Source organism: Candoia aspera, chromosome 1 (assembly GCF_035149785.1).
Source record: "Candoia aspera isolate rCanAsp1 chromosome 1, rCanAsp1.hap2, whole genome shotgun sequence".
Classification (NCBI taxonomy): Eukaryota; Metazoa; Chordata; class Lepidosauria; order Squamata; family Boidae; genus Candoia; species Candoia aspera.
In genome coordinates, this window is record NC_086153.1 from 236726493 (window position 1) to 236741777 (window position 15285).

The following is a 15285-nucleotide window of genomic DNA, read 5'->3' on the forward strand; positions in this document are numbered from 1 at the left end:
CCTGTCGGATACAGTGGAAAATCCAGTTTTCTCGAACAGGAGGGCTCTGTTTAAGATTCTTTACATTACATTACTAGGGACAAGTTAGGGTCAGCCTCCAGACGAGGGAACACTGGGTTGGCCGGGATGTTCTGATACCGATGCAACTTGCAACTGGCCCCATTCTTGCAATGCTAGCCTCTGCGCGGCTTCCATTTCATACTGAAACCAGGAGCTCCAACTGACCCGGGCCAACCCGTTGCGCGGCGCACGCCAGACAGGATACCCGTTAAGTTTCCGGTGCTTTTAATAGACTTTCACGGCAGGCCACTTCCTTCACCTCTGCAGCGCTATGCCGACTCGGAAGAGAGCAGACTTCCAATTCTCCCTTCTGCGGACGTAGCCGTTGAGTTTGCCCGCCTCGAAATATGCCCCGACCACGCTTCCTCCTTTGCTCCCCCTCCTCGCCGCCGCACTTTCTGCCCGCAGTCCAATCTCCGCCCAAGAACGAGCCATACCGCCTTTTCCTCCGGCCGCCGCCTCTTTTGGCCCCGCCTCTTGTGTTGGCAGGCCGGCCAATCCGGCCCTAGCCGGTAACGGGGAGCTGCGCTGCGCGGGGTTCCCCTCGCGCCTTCTCTTGCTTCTTCGCGCTCGCACTTGCCGAGTCTCGGCGCTTTCCCCTCGTCTCCAGTGCTCGCCAGACAGCGGTAAGTGGCGCTCCCCGCGCCCTGCTATATTTGTGTCTCGCCTTTCGTGCCCTCCGCTCCCCTCCTTTAATGGAAGGGCGTGCTTGCAAAACCCAGTTTGCAGAAAATGAGAACTACTCGTGGAGCGGGAACTGCCTAGCCTGGACTATAGGGGAGTAATTACTTGAAGAGAGGTGGCCGCTGCCAGGGGAGAAGCTGCATGGCAGGTGCCGGGCTGGCGGTGTCCGGAGCGTGCGTGCCTCTCTTGCCAGGGAATTGTGTGCGTGCGCGCGCATTTCTTCCTCGGCGGGAGCTCCTTCTGCGCGGCTCTCAGGAGGGGCGACTTGGGGGCACAAAACTACAAGACCTTGAGCCCGGAATTCCTGGCGGAAAAAATAACGTTCTCCTCCCTCTCCCCGCTGTTCCTCCGGGGATTTGTGTGAGCTTCAAAAGGAGACACGAGTCGCGAGCCCCAGGCGCTTACCTTGGAGGAACTCTGACTCTGCCCAGCTGATTCGCTGTCATCAGTGTTTGGGTCTAACTCCCTCCACCCTTCAGGCAGTCCTTGGGTTTAGGCCACCTGGAAGTGTCTCTTTCTTCCCTACTTCAGCCTTCCCCAAAGTAGACTTTTCCAGTTGTGTGGGACTCAGGGCCTCATTTAGGAGGGGAAGCAGTTTCCCCTGCCCTACACCTGGAGGTGACCTACTTCAGAACATGAATCAAAAATTGACCTGATTGGTTGGATGAATATTTTTATCTCAAGGTGGTAAAATAATCGGTGAATATATAATCCCAAGAATTACTTATTTTGGGTTTCATGTTCATTGGGTGATGGACTTTAGTGGAGAAAGGAGATCTACCTTGACATAGAATGTAATGGGAATGGGGGGTGGAAGGTCAAATGAAGATTCTGCCCTTAATCATCCTAGTCTTGCAAAGGGCCCTGCCTGGTTTATAGCTTTAGCAACTGCCAGGCAGGAACCTACCCTCTTCTAGCTGAGGATGGTAGGTATTGTAGTCCAACCTGCACAGAAGCATCACCTTGCTCTTTTCTCATTTGTGTTGATTTTTAAATTGGAAAGTGCTCTAGCAAGGAAACACCATTAAGAAGCTTTTACTCACACGTTGTCATACTAGGATAAATGCATTGGCTTAATCATCCAGTTAAACTATTATTTTTGTTTAAAAGCTTTCTACTGGCAATGTTTAATTGCCTTAGAAGGTAAAGCAGTCATATGATAACCCCTGCTTTAATGCATGAAACAGAAATATAAATAATTTTTCTACTTAAACTATTTAGTTTTATGTGCTGTCTTTTCTCCTCTCCCCTCTTCCTGCCCCTTCCAGTACCAAATTTTATGAAACAATTATACACTTTTGTCATAATAATTGGGGTGTATACCCAAGTAAGTAGAATTTACTTCTGAGTGAATATGTATTGGGAAAATGATGTTATAAGATCACATTTTATGAAACTAGCTGCTATTCTATTTTTAACTGAAACTGCTATACCTTCTTCCCTAGGTTTCAGAAGTGGAGGTAAAAATAAATTATTTGAATTCAGTACTACGTAATTTAAAACTTGGAATGTTCATAATATGAATGTAATTTTTTAGATAAGCTGTTTTAGCTCTTCTTTCTGTTGTTTCAAATTTCCATATCTATAAAAGAGAAAATATTAGCTGACAATACATACCAATGTCTTCTCATTCCTAAAAGAAATCACACACTTTAATATTATCTATAAGATACTAACACTGAGGTTTTAGAAAAATGCAAATGTATTTTAAATTAATCAATTGATTTTAAATCAGATAAGCAAGGTGAGAAATATCTGAGAGATTTATCAACAGAATATGAGAATGCCATCTTTCTTAAGTAAAATTGGTCTTTCTGTTTAAAATTCTTTAGTATTTTTTCATTTAGAAAGGGCATGTTTCATACAAACAATTAAAAAAGGACTGGATATATCTCTAATGATCATGTACTTCTGGAATTTAGATTAGCTGAGAGCTATGCAGGTGTATAGATGCATGGTAAAATAGAATATGATATATAATCTCAGGTCATTGTGTACAGGTAAATCTATCCCTATAAGTCTTTAGAAACTCTGGGACTAGCAGTTAAGTATATTGCTGAGAAAGACCTGAGCTTTCAGTTCAACACATGATATTGAGAAAGCATGTAACATTTTGCAAAATTTAGGATTAGGAAGATGCTTTTAATATAATTTAGGTGCTGCTTAAAGCTTCATCCCATTTATTGATTTATGACCTTATGCAACTTGGGTAAATGGACATAAACTACACAGTGGTTCTTGTATAACTGGAATAGCTAGATGAGCAAGCAGAATGTTCATTGTTTCATCTTACTTCTTTTAACACTTGCTGGAATTTCTTGATAGATACAGAATTATGTAGTTTACAGGAATAGTGAAGGTCACTATAGGCAAAGTAATTATTGCAACTATAATGTGCCAGTATGCACAGTGCTATAAAAACAGACTGTATTATACATTATTACACATCTTTTTCATATAGAGGTTCAGAACAGCTGTTGCATGGTATCCAAGGATTCGGGGGGGGGGGGTTGGCAAATACAGACTGTTAACACCAACCTATGTTCCCACGCTTTTCCCATGTCACAGGCTTCAGGATTGCAACATGGGCAATGAAACTTTCCTTCAGGATTGCAGCATGGGCAGGAAAACCTTCCTTCCCGTACAAATCATGGACTCCTGTACCTTCCCGTTCAGCCGTAAACGGAACTCAGTGGAGCTTCCTTATTAGTCTAGATTATGTCTTTCCAGATCTGTTTCTTCCTGTCCACTGAGCTGCCTCTGGGGAAGCCAGGTGTCTGGTCTCTTCTGCAGACCCCAAAAAATGCCCGTGGATGGCATTACTGAGCAACTGGAGGGGAGGGAGCCTACAACGGCTTCAAGTGGCTGATAGGAGCTAGGCAGATTCCAAGCTTGATGTTGCCAACAGCTTTAATGAGATGTCATCGTGGATTGTTTATACAGCAGGCCTTGTGTCAAGAGGGAAAGTACTACTACTAAATTGGAACAGCTAAATTCAAATGTATGCTGCCATTGTAGCGGGCTGAGAATAAGGCAAATGTGACATTATGAGAATATGGTATGTCCTTTAAAATGGTTAGTGAGGCATTCTCACACTGTTGTGAGTAGATATGTGAGGAGGAGCAGTAATGTCTAATACAGCACAGTTTGGATATTTTCAGTAGAATTTTTCTAAAGCTGTTCCTGAAATAGCGGATTCAGGGATGCTGTTTGTGTCTCAGCTGAAATAAACATCAGTTCAGAATTCTGAACTGATGTTTAAAAACTTTACTGTATTCAAATTGAGTAAGGGCAGGGGGGTCACAGGAGAAGTGCCACAGCCTAGATGGACAGGAGTCTGGGGTCCAACTTGCCCTGTTTCTCCTGCAGCACTGTGATTGGTGGATGGTTTTCCTGCTGGTTGGTGACCTGCTGAAGAGGGAAAGCAGCACAGCTGGAGGAATCAACCAGTTGTTTGTCTTACCATGTGCTGCACACACATAATCAGGACAGTGCTATTTAGCAGTAAATAAGGACAGGCAGTAAAGATAGAAGTCACTAATGGGAAAATGGCCTCTGTTTCAGGAAAACAGATTCCTGATTCATGGAACGTTAGAAAACAAGTCTTCATAAAAGTCATAGAAACAGTTATTCAGAGAGCTGGTGGGTTCCCCTTTATTGGATCTATTTAGGGGAGACTAAAGAGCCATGCTTTAATTTGGATTCCTGCAGTGAGTCGAAGCCAGTGACATAATGGCTCCTTCCAATTTTATGATTCTATGAAATATTGTAAATCCCTGTGAGCATACTCATACAAGGGGAAAATTTTTAAAATATAATTCATAAAACATTCATTTCAAACAGTTTAGTCTGGGGCTGCAGTCATATGCATGGAAGTGAGCAGGAGTTACTTCTGGGCCAGTCTGCATAGGATAGTGCCATAATAAGTTTTTGATCCTGTGCACATTTACATGGGAATGAGTCCCTTGAATGTAGCATGACTTACTCTTGAATGAAGGAGAGGAGTGGGCTATATGACAAGACAGCAGAATATGAAGAGTTAGGAAAGAGACCTTATTTCTTCTCTCTCCTTGGTGTATGCATCTGATGGCAGATCTTTTATAGGTAGAAGAATCAGGTGGCACTTCTGGATAAGGGGTTCCAGAAAAAGGCATGCTGCTTGTAGGTCTTGGGGGTGGGACCCAATGTTTTGACAAGGATGGTCATGTACCTCCTCTAGCTCCAGGTCGGCCCTGGAGCACCAGCAGAGGAACTGTCATGTGGGCTTCTCATACTGGTCAGAGAAGGGCAAGAAACGCGTGGCAGAAAGTGCTCCTACCACCTCCTCTCTCTTCCTGGCATTTATGTCTTCCTTATCAAATGCAGAGGGTTTCTGTTGTCTTAATTATGGGAAGGTATATAGTAACTACTTATGATACAGATCTCATAATTATGATTTTTGAGGTAGATATTTAAGACTTAGATTGTTTGTGGTGCTGTGTGGAAAAGAAAGAGGTAACAATCCTACCGATGTTATATGTTTATGATCCTAAGATCAGGATTTGCTGTGGTGTTGGCTTGAATGTAACTTAGCGAGCTTTGGATTGCTTTTGAATTGTTTTTCGTGCCTTTTGAATGCGTAACATGTTTGGAGCGCTTCCTGGTTTTCTGCAGAGAGCAAAAGACAAATGGATTGTTTGCAGTCTGGTCGTGTTTTGTGCATCAGCGTAACCTTTTACCTACTTTTCTAAGCGGGTCATGTGATCATTCCCTGCTGCGGTGGAAGGGCGGGGTTTCAAGAAATTTGCTGCTTTGAGAAAGTGCTTTTCAGATGACATATTGAATAACTCCATAAACTGAATCACAAGTTCTTAATGATATCGGGTGTGGAGAAAAGTGGGGGTTAGGCATATCGTACTATTTCTTACTTGTCTTGCTCCAAACGGATCTCTCTCTTTCTGATTGCTTTATGGCTCTCGGAAAAGATTCAGTTGTACAAAAACGGAAGTTGCAGCTTACACAGTATATAATTTTCTGATCCAAGGAAATTATATAAGGCACTGCGTGGTAGAAGAACTAGGCAGTTCTGGAGCCCCAAAGTAAGGCTCCATAAACAACTGGATTATAAACTAAGTGTTCTGCACTTGATATTCCACATGATGTTTGCACTGTTTGAGCACATTATTGATTTATACCCATTATCTGAACCCTCTTAGTTTTACAGAAGCACAAACTGGCTTTCAGAAACTGAATTAGAGGCTGAGTTTTTTAAATGCAGCCTGATTCAGAATTGCAGGAAGCCTCATGCAGATCTTCTGTCTCAAGTTCAGTATGGCTGCCTATTTAAATCAAGAAAGTGAGTAACCTTTGGAGAGTATGAGATGAAATAATACAATAATGAGTTTCATCCCGTACACTTAAATGGTTATTCCAGATTTTCTAGATTTGAGTCTATGAAATTTTAGGGCCCCAGTACTCAGTGGGAAGCTGCAGCAAGTTAACTTATTCAGTATGCAGTTTATTAATTAAGAGAACCTGCCGAGTTAAAAAAATAACCTTTGTTCTTCATAATAGCAATGTCATCCAGGTATTTGCATATATTATCAGTCTGGATACTTTCTTTTTTTAGCATCAGCCTATTTTCCTACTGCTGGGGGTGCATTTTCTTATAGCCCTGATGTTTGAATCCAAACTAACATATCATACTTTTACTTGATGTTGCAGTGCAGGTTGATTAGGCCCCAAGGAGAACAACAGCTGCATATATTCCTGCTGAGGCCCCATTCTGTGAGTACGACCTTATTTCTTTATGAACTAGTCCTGTGTTCACTAAAGAAATTATCTAATAATAGGATGAATGTTACTGACATAGAGAATTTGTAAACTTATGTTGATATTACTGTATGACAAAATAAGACACTGCCCTTCTATTTTCTCTTTCACTCCACTATTTCCCAGCATGGTCTGAACACATGTGCTTTGCCAAATAACATGTCAGCAGTACTAATAAGTGTTTCCTCTTATTCTTGTTGGGAGAGATTTTATGGCACTTCAGCATTCCTTGCACAGAGAGATTTGCATGTCTAAATTAAGACGCATGCTCTGTAATACCATGGCCTTTTACCTAGTTTTCGGGACAAACACATGACCACTTCAGAAATGTGGAGGCGGGGAAAGACTGCAGTAGACAATGAAACCTCTTTTGCTATCCAAAGAATGATCTTGAAAAAGAATAGAGAGTTTGGATTGTTGTGATTGCTTTAAAAAAAATGTTGGCTTTTATTATTGAACCACGTTTCATAATTGTGACTAGCAAAGTTGAAGCTCATTCACGTGAAAAACAAGTATTTAGAATGATACTAGCAGTAATATTAGAGCCACAAAATTAAAGGAATTAGAGATTATTTTTTACATAGTGAGCAAATACTTCTTAGGCAACATTACAGTTGTGTTTCGATCTCTTTTGCTTTTGTCTAGATTAATACCTTGTGGAACTAGTTCATATATGGGGAAGTTGAACGTTTGAATGGGACAGTCTTTCAATTGCTTTGAAACTTAATGGGTAAAATAAAGTTTCCATATCAACATCTAAATCCTAATTTCTTTACCTAAAAGGTAAATGATATTCTAATTTTCATATAGTATTACAATCTCATAACTAATGAAAAAGTTATGAATGTCAAATCAGCTGCCAGAAAAATAGGATGCTATTGTATAGAAGTCAGACTGACCATTTATAGTAGCTGTTTGATATCCTGGGCTGAGGTTTTAACTAAAGAACGGCTACTTTAAATGTATAAAGCAATAGCCTTAGAATACATTAAAATGGTGGCCATGAGTGACCGAGAGAGCCAGTTTGGTGTAGTGGTTAAGGCATCAGGCTAGAAATCAGGAGGCCAGGCCGTGAGTTCTAGTTCTGTCTTAGGCACAAAGACAGTTGTGTGGCCTTGGGCCAGTCACTCTCTCTTAGCCCTAGCCAGGAGACAATGGCAAAGCACTTCTGAAAAATCTTTCCAAGAAAGCTGCAGGGACTAGTCCAGGCAGTCATCACCTGACTCAAAGGCACACACACAAATGAGTGACCAAACAGTACAATAATTAGGTAACAAACACAAGAATTAAGGAATTGTTAGCAGACTAGCTAGAGACAAAATATATACAATTTGCATGGAAATGCGTTTAATCCATCTGCTAAATATTTAAAACAAAGCTTCCCAGATTTGCTGTCCTCTAGGTTTGTTGGGACTACCACTGTCAGAAATCCTAGAAATCTTAACTCTTAAAGATCTTAGACAAGCCACTATCTTAGATCGCGTACAAACGTGTCATTGAAACCGCAATTCTTCCCTCCCTCTGTTTTTCTGTATAACTTTGGAATGAATCATGTGCGCTTCATTGCCCTCTGTCCATAACTCTGAGGTATTGAAGGGGTAGAGACTGCTTTCTATAGGTACATTTTGTTTTCTTAGTAACCTTTCAGTATAAAATATGTAGTGATAAATTCCTCAGTACACTAGAATAATTTGTCCCTGAAATTCCAACTCTTTGTATAGAGAAAAATCAAAGATATACAGTACAATGTTTGATTATCTTAGGAAATTATCCCTTGAAACTTGTTCTCTCATTTATTGTTCTTCCAGGCCTACTTCACTGTGCTGTGCTTGTTCCTTTTTGTCTGTTTCTGATTTATTAACCTTTTTGTTAATACTGTTATTAACGGTTAAGAAGCTTAAGCCATAAAAATTAGAACTGAAAAGTAAAAACAAGAAAAAAAATAACTAAATTGAAATAAAACCACCAGCAGCAACACAATACAGCATAGCTAAAATTGCTTATGATTAAAATAGCCTAGAAAATAAAAAGAGCTTTATTTTTCAGTAAGAAAGCTTCTCAGAAGAGCATTTCACCACCTGGATTAAGGATGGGAAAAAACAGTTTGGTTTCATTTGGCTTTTTTTCCAATGTTAAACCTATTCTTTCCTTTTTCCGCATGAGTTTCAAAAAGCTCTGTGGGAAAATTCTTAAAAACTCTTTCAGAAGATTATATGCATTAATCTGTCAGTCTGTCTGTCTGTCTAACTATCTGAGTGTGCCTGAGATAGACAGTTTTGTGTGTACGTATATGTTTAAGTTCTGAAATATATTGGTGTATCCAGTTGGTATATACATCTTGAAGGAGCAAATTGAGTGCAATTACATTGCAAATTAGCCATTTCTCTACCTCCAAATGATGCAATATTATGAAAATACCACCTGTTCAGTAGCCAGCTGTCTTGCCTTGTTAGTTTATTTATTTTTCAAATTTGTGCCTGTATCCTCCTAGCAAAGGCAGCCCAGGTGATTTACAAAATTAATTGTAACATTTAGGAAAAGCATTTAGAGAAAGGCCTGTGGTAATAGCTTGGTAGGTAAAAATGTCTTTAAGAAACTTGTCTTCTTACCTTGGAAAATAAATATTAGCCCTCTGCATTGTCTTGAAAAACAGACTTGCATCCATGTAGCTGAGGAAGTAGTGATGAAACATACATTAGATGTGATCTTACATATAATTTAATAAAATAGCAATATATAAAAGTTTAAGGAGGAAAATAATGTATGGTGTTATAGAGGAAAATGTGTTTATAGTCCAAATGAATAAGGGCATGCTTGGGTCGACCAGGATATAGAAATTATTCTAGAAGAACTTAGTGGTTTAGGTTTGATAAATCTTCCAAGAGCTATAAGAACTTTAAATAATAAGGTATTGAATCTATATAATAAATAAAATGCTTTAAAACGTATGAAACAATCTTATTTTTTATTCTGGGCACATTTTTGGTCTTTTAACAAATCTTTACAGTAGTTTTTTTTGGGGGGGGGTGACTCCTGATGTTTTGGGTAAGTCCTGGTCTCCCCAGCCCTAGGACAGGATGGTGGTTGAGCCCCTTCAGTTGGTTTTTTTGCTATTTGGCTTTTTGGGGTTTTGTCTCCAGTTAGTTGTCTTTTTTCTTGATATACTTTGTTTACTTTCAATTTTTATCTGTATGCCACCCAGAGTCACTATGTCCGTGTTCCCACTGAAATATTAAGAAAAGAGTAATGTTCATGTAGTATTTACCACATGCAAAAAACCAATGGCAAGAACTTGATTTGCATTAATTTGCACTGTGTTATGTTATTTTTTGTTTGTTTGTTTCTGATTTAATATATCATGCAAAGTAAATGGCTACTGATTTTTAAAAAATTGTTCTTTTGCTTGGCAGATACATTTTAAGAATGGCGGAAGCCCATCAAGCAGTTGCGTTTCAGTTTACTGTAACACCAGATGGAATTGATTTGCGCATGAGCCATGAAGCGCTCAGGCAGATCTATCTGTCTGGTCTCTATTCCTGGAAGAAGAAGTTCATCAGATTCAAGGTAACGAAGATAGACCTGGATTTGTACTTGGGGCAGAGCATGCAACAAACAATCAATGCTGCACATCCACGTTTTCAGTGTAAATGCGACATTTCTACAGAGTCCTTTAACTCTTCCCCATTTATTAATTAGTTACCTTATGGAGTAATTGTAGACAATCCATCTCTGCCATTTTAAATTCTATGGGAAAAAGAGTGAGATTGTCACATTTCAAGATATTTTTTTTAAGGTTCTTTATATGTCTCTATATTTCTTTACCTTCACATTAGGATCTGACAAGCATTAGTGTTTTCCCCTACCCTCTTTCCACTGAGATTTCTGCTTCACAGTGTCTGTTAAATGACTTTTTAAATGATAGAAAACAATCTGTGTGTAACATCTTTTTGGATGGTTTATTTTTCACAGCAGTATCTATCCATCCTTTTCTTAGTTGGTGAGTTGGCTTATAATTATTCAGATTTCAGCTTTCCTGCTGCTTTTCTGTAAATTCCCAAACTGCCAACTATCCAGAAGTGCAATATTCACCCATTTCCATTGGATCAGTCCCCTCTTCTTCCCATTCCAACAAATAGTTTTGCTAACAGTGTATAATACATACCTATAAAGGAGGCAAATACTGTAAGGCAGATCTCATACATATGATAATGTCTTCCTGTATGCTGGGTCCATTTATGAAAGTTTTTCTTGAGAATGTAAAATGATGGTTTCAGAAACCAGAAAATTAAGTATAGATGTCTTGTCTTCCCAGAATGGCATTATCACAGGAGTCTATCCTGCTAGTCCATCCAGTTGGCTTATTGTCATGGTAGGAGTAATGTCAACAATGTATGCAAAAATAGATCCTTCACTGGGAATAATAGCTAAAATCAACCGGACCCTGGATACAACGTAAGTAAACTTCTGTCCTTAATTTATTCACTATCAGTCTTTTTGACCATTGTTGGTGATGCTGAAGCATTCAAAAATTCAATTTAGAATAAACTGATATATTGATGTTCATGGTGATAACAATCATAATCATAACAACAGAAAAAAAAACTTCAGCTTATTTTGATTCTGACACTTTCACGTTTCTTCAGAAACTTCCATCCATCCATTAATTTACCTTGCTTTTGCTGATCGGGGTTCAGGAAGGAAGGAAAGAAGGAAGGAAGGAAGGAATTTATGAATGAATGAATGAATGATACACACATGTTGTTTAAATCATAGGTGGAAAAATAGTTTGCCTTCCCTGCAAATTTGGGAGTACAAGTAATCCTCACTTACTGACTGCCTCAATCAGTGACTGTTTGAAGTTACATTGGTGCTGAAAAAGGTTTTTGACTAGTCCTTGAACTTGCGGCCATTGCAGTGTCCCGTGGTCATGTGATCACCATTTGCAACCTTCACAGCTGGCTTCCAACAAGCAAAGACAATGGGGAAGCTGGCAGAAAGTTGCAGGTTGCAGTGATGTGACATCTTGCTTAATGACCTGCAGTGATTCACTTAACAACTGCAGCAGAATTGACGTCATAAGTCTGGCTCAGTCACATGATGTTTCACTTTACAACCACATCGCTTAGAATGGAGTTTCTGGTCCCAATTGCAGTTGGTAAATGAGGACTACCTGTACTGACACATAATACAGATGTAATCGTAAGGAGAAATTCAAAGGTTCATGTTCAGTCAGTCTGAACATGGCCCATTTATGGCCCATTTATGACCTTTGCAGCATCCTCAGTCACGTAATCACCATTACAGTCAGTACATGTCCTGTTGCTGACCTGTGGTTTTTTTCTTTTTTCCACTCTTGAAGAGCAAAGAGATTGGAGAGAAAGGAATTGCAGGAAAGTAAGCTGTTTACTATTCTACACATCAAAAGCAATGCAATTGCGCTGGCAGCCTGGGGCTGGAAGCCACAGGCATGCTACACAAACAGCTTGAAATCTCTTTCTCTCCAACCTCTCCACTCTGGGAGGAGAAAAAAAGCAAGCAATTTCTGTAGGTAATCTCTCCTTTGCCTGACCCTTTCCCTCTGCCAGTGTGATCACAATTGTTCTCGATGTGTAGAACAGCAAACAGCTTACTGTCTTGAGATATCTTTCTCTCCAATCTCTCTTCTCTGGTGGAGGGGTAGGAAAAAGCAAGAGATTTCTGTAGGCAAACTCTCCTTTGCCTGACTCTCCCCTCCCTCCCAGCAGAGTGGAGAGATTGAAGATGAAGAGATTTCAAGAGAGTAAGCTGTTAAATTCTGAGTGTTTGCCTGAAGGTTTGCCCATATTGTCCAAAAAATTGAGTCTGTGGTTGGTAAGACTGTTCAGCTTCCCTAGTTTTTGGATGTGGGTACTGAAATATTTTTAATGGATTTGTAAGGATAGTAATGGCAGCTTCTTCCCCTTAATGTTTAAAAAGCATTATGTGTAGTACTGGTGCAATGACTAGAATTAAGGTCTGGGTAATATGTTTGCTGTACTCCATCAAAAAACAATAGTAATATCTCAGTGCAATTTTTCTAGAAGTATTAGAAGAGACATAATCAAAGCTTGGTTCCATACCAGAGGTACCATTTTTAAATATGAGAAAGAGAAAAATGTATTAGAATAAGTGCCCTTTTTCTTCTCTGATAACCAGTGGGACTATTTTTCAGTTTATCCACACGCTGAAAGTCATCCCACCCCCACTATTATTCCCACCCCTCTTGGGGTATCTTTTTAACTACCAGGGAGTTGATGAATCTGCAGAACTTTGCAGTATGCTTATAATGAATGTTTTTAACAGACCCTTTTTTGTCTATTTTATGGTTTTAAATTTCTGAAAAATAGTTGAATGGTGCTTTAATTCCCTCTCTCACTCTTTTATCAACAGTGGCTATATGTCCAACCAAACACAGAATATTGTCAGTGGGATTCTGTTTGGGACGGGGCTATGGGTGACTCTTATTTTCTCAATGCGCTACTCACTGAAGATGCTACTTTCGTACCACGGTTGGATATTTGCAGAGTATGGAAAACTTTCTACAGGAACCAGGATATGGATGGTAAGGTAATTTTACCATATATTTGAAAGTGACACTGATATATTCTTACCTCTGTTTGTAGAGTTGTTTTCAGAATGACTACATTTGGTTATAATTTATTATTTATTTATTTATCAAACTTCGTCACCGCCCATCTCCCTCCCAAGGAGGGACTCTGGGCGGTTTACAATAAAATAGAATTAAAACCAGAACAGTTATAAATACAACAAATACAATAAAAGTAAGAATGTGATGGAATCTAGATAGCCAAGAGGTCTTTATCAGACCGTGAGTATAGTGGGTCCATCAAAAATCACTCTAGGGCACTAGCCATCCCCAGGTACGGCTATTCCCCCTCCCATTCCAAGCCTGCTGGCAAAACCAGGTCTTTAATCTTTTTCGAAAGTCCAGGAGAGAGGGGGCTTGTCTCACCTCTGGGGGAAGGATGTTCCAAAGGGCGGGAGCTACTGCAGAGAAGTCACGCTTCTGAGACCCCGCTAGATGGAATTCTTTTATGGATGGGGTCCGTAACATGCCCTCCCTGCATGACTGGGTGGGGCAGATTGATATAATAGGGACGAGACGGTCCCTCAGATATCCTGGTCCCATGCCATGTAGGGCTTTAAAGGTGATAACCAACACCTTGAATTGGACCCGGAAGCAGACTGGAACCCAGTGCAGCTCACGCAACAAAGTTGTTACATGTGCAAACCTTGGAACACCCAAGATTGTCTGCACGGCTGCATTCTGGGCCAGTTGTAGCTTCTGAATACTCTTCAAGGGTAGCGCCATGTAGGGCATGTTACAGTAGTCTATACGGGAGATGACCAGGGCATGAGTGACTGTTTGAAAAGCCTCTCGGTCCAGGAAAGGGCATAACTGGCGCACAACATGAAGTTGCACAAATGCATAATGATTATTATTTACTTATTGGATTTATATAGCTACCCATTTCACCATAGCAAATTTGGGTGGCTAATGCCACGTAAAAAGTCCACAACATTTAACATTTAATAGTTAAATGTTCATCACAATAGTTTTCCCCAGGAAAACGTCATTTAGGACTGCAATATGTATTATTGATTAGCTGCTCTAAATCAGCTTCTTCTATTGTAAAGCATGCCAGATATATAGGCTCTAACTCATACAGCAGATAGCAGGATTATATACAGTTACCTCCTATGGTTCATACAGCCTGTCATTTGTGTTTATTGATCAAATATAGAAGGAATTTAGATGAAACATGGTAGCTAAAAAGTTAAATACGTCTGTGAATAATAGAAATCAGTTGCATATTAAATGTTTGATAGTTTACTTCAGAGATAATTTCAAGAACTTTCTCATTTGAATACAGGCTGTATCTGAAGGGTAAGGCCCAAAGCATTATTTTGACATAGCTTAATGTTTTCATTGGCTGGGTATTTGGCATGGCCTACAGTTTATTGCTTTAATTTTTTTTTTTAATAAAGCAAAGCTTGGGCAGTGTTAACCGCTGTAACTAATACATTCTGTTGTTTTGATTTTTAGTCCTGTATATGAGCAGGAAATCATTTACCATTACTGATATAGCAAGTGTATGGAGAAATTCAGTTGATAATTGCTTTCTTCTGTTAGGACTAAAACCCTCAAGTTTTTGAACAGTGTTAACATAACTGGATGGCTTGAGCCTTCCTAAGTCTCATCAGATGTTCTGGATTTCCACTGTTGAAGTCTTGCACATTGAGAAGACACCAAGCTAAGGAAGTCTGTTTTACTTTAAGCATTAAATTGTGTTGACCATTCAAGGTTTTTCCCTAATCCTAATTTCTCATTATTTTTGTAATTTACTTATTCATATTTTTTCTTTTTTAAAAAGAACCTTGAGAGATGATTATTGTAACATATTAATCTGTGCTCTGGGTATGAGGAATGGTATGTTCTGCAAAAGATCAGAAAATAGAATGTAATTATTTTTGTGATAGCTGTGCTTTTAGGAGTGAACTTCATAATGCCATATTAAAGAGAATTCCTACTTGGAGAGAAAAAAAATCTCCCATTCAGGCAATGCCTATCATACTGAACCATTGCTTTTTATGAATAAGTAAGGCAAGTAACTGCCCAGAGTCCCTCCTTTGGGGGGAGATGGGTGGTGATAAAATTTGATAAATAAATATCTAGATAAATATCAAGAA

The 15285-nt window shown here is 39.5% G+C and overlaps 1 protein-coding gene across 3 annotated transcripts in view; it reads left to right on the top strand.

The window, feature by feature from the left end:
* The first annotated feature begins 574 nt into the window (after positions 1-574).
* CPT1A (carnitine palmitoyltransferase 1A) overlaps positions 575-15285 on the top strand; it is a 53650-nt gene continuing 38939 nt past the window's right edge. Inside the window, exons 1-4 of one of the 3 annotated variants that reach the window (XM_063289272.1) lie at positions 575-686; positions 9966-10119; positions 10868-11007; positions 12964-13135. In XM_063289272.1, coding sequence (XP_063145342.1) covers positions 9979-10119; positions 10868-11007; positions 12964-13135 — 453 coding nt within the window. In that variant the 5' untranslated portion in view covers positions 575-686; positions 9966-9978. Of the gene's footprint in view, positions 687-6450; positions 6511-9965; positions 10120-10867; positions 11008-12963; positions 13136-15285 lie in introns of those variants that run through there. The other 2 variants (XM_063289273.1, XM_063289271.1) reach the window with 2 other exon arrangements.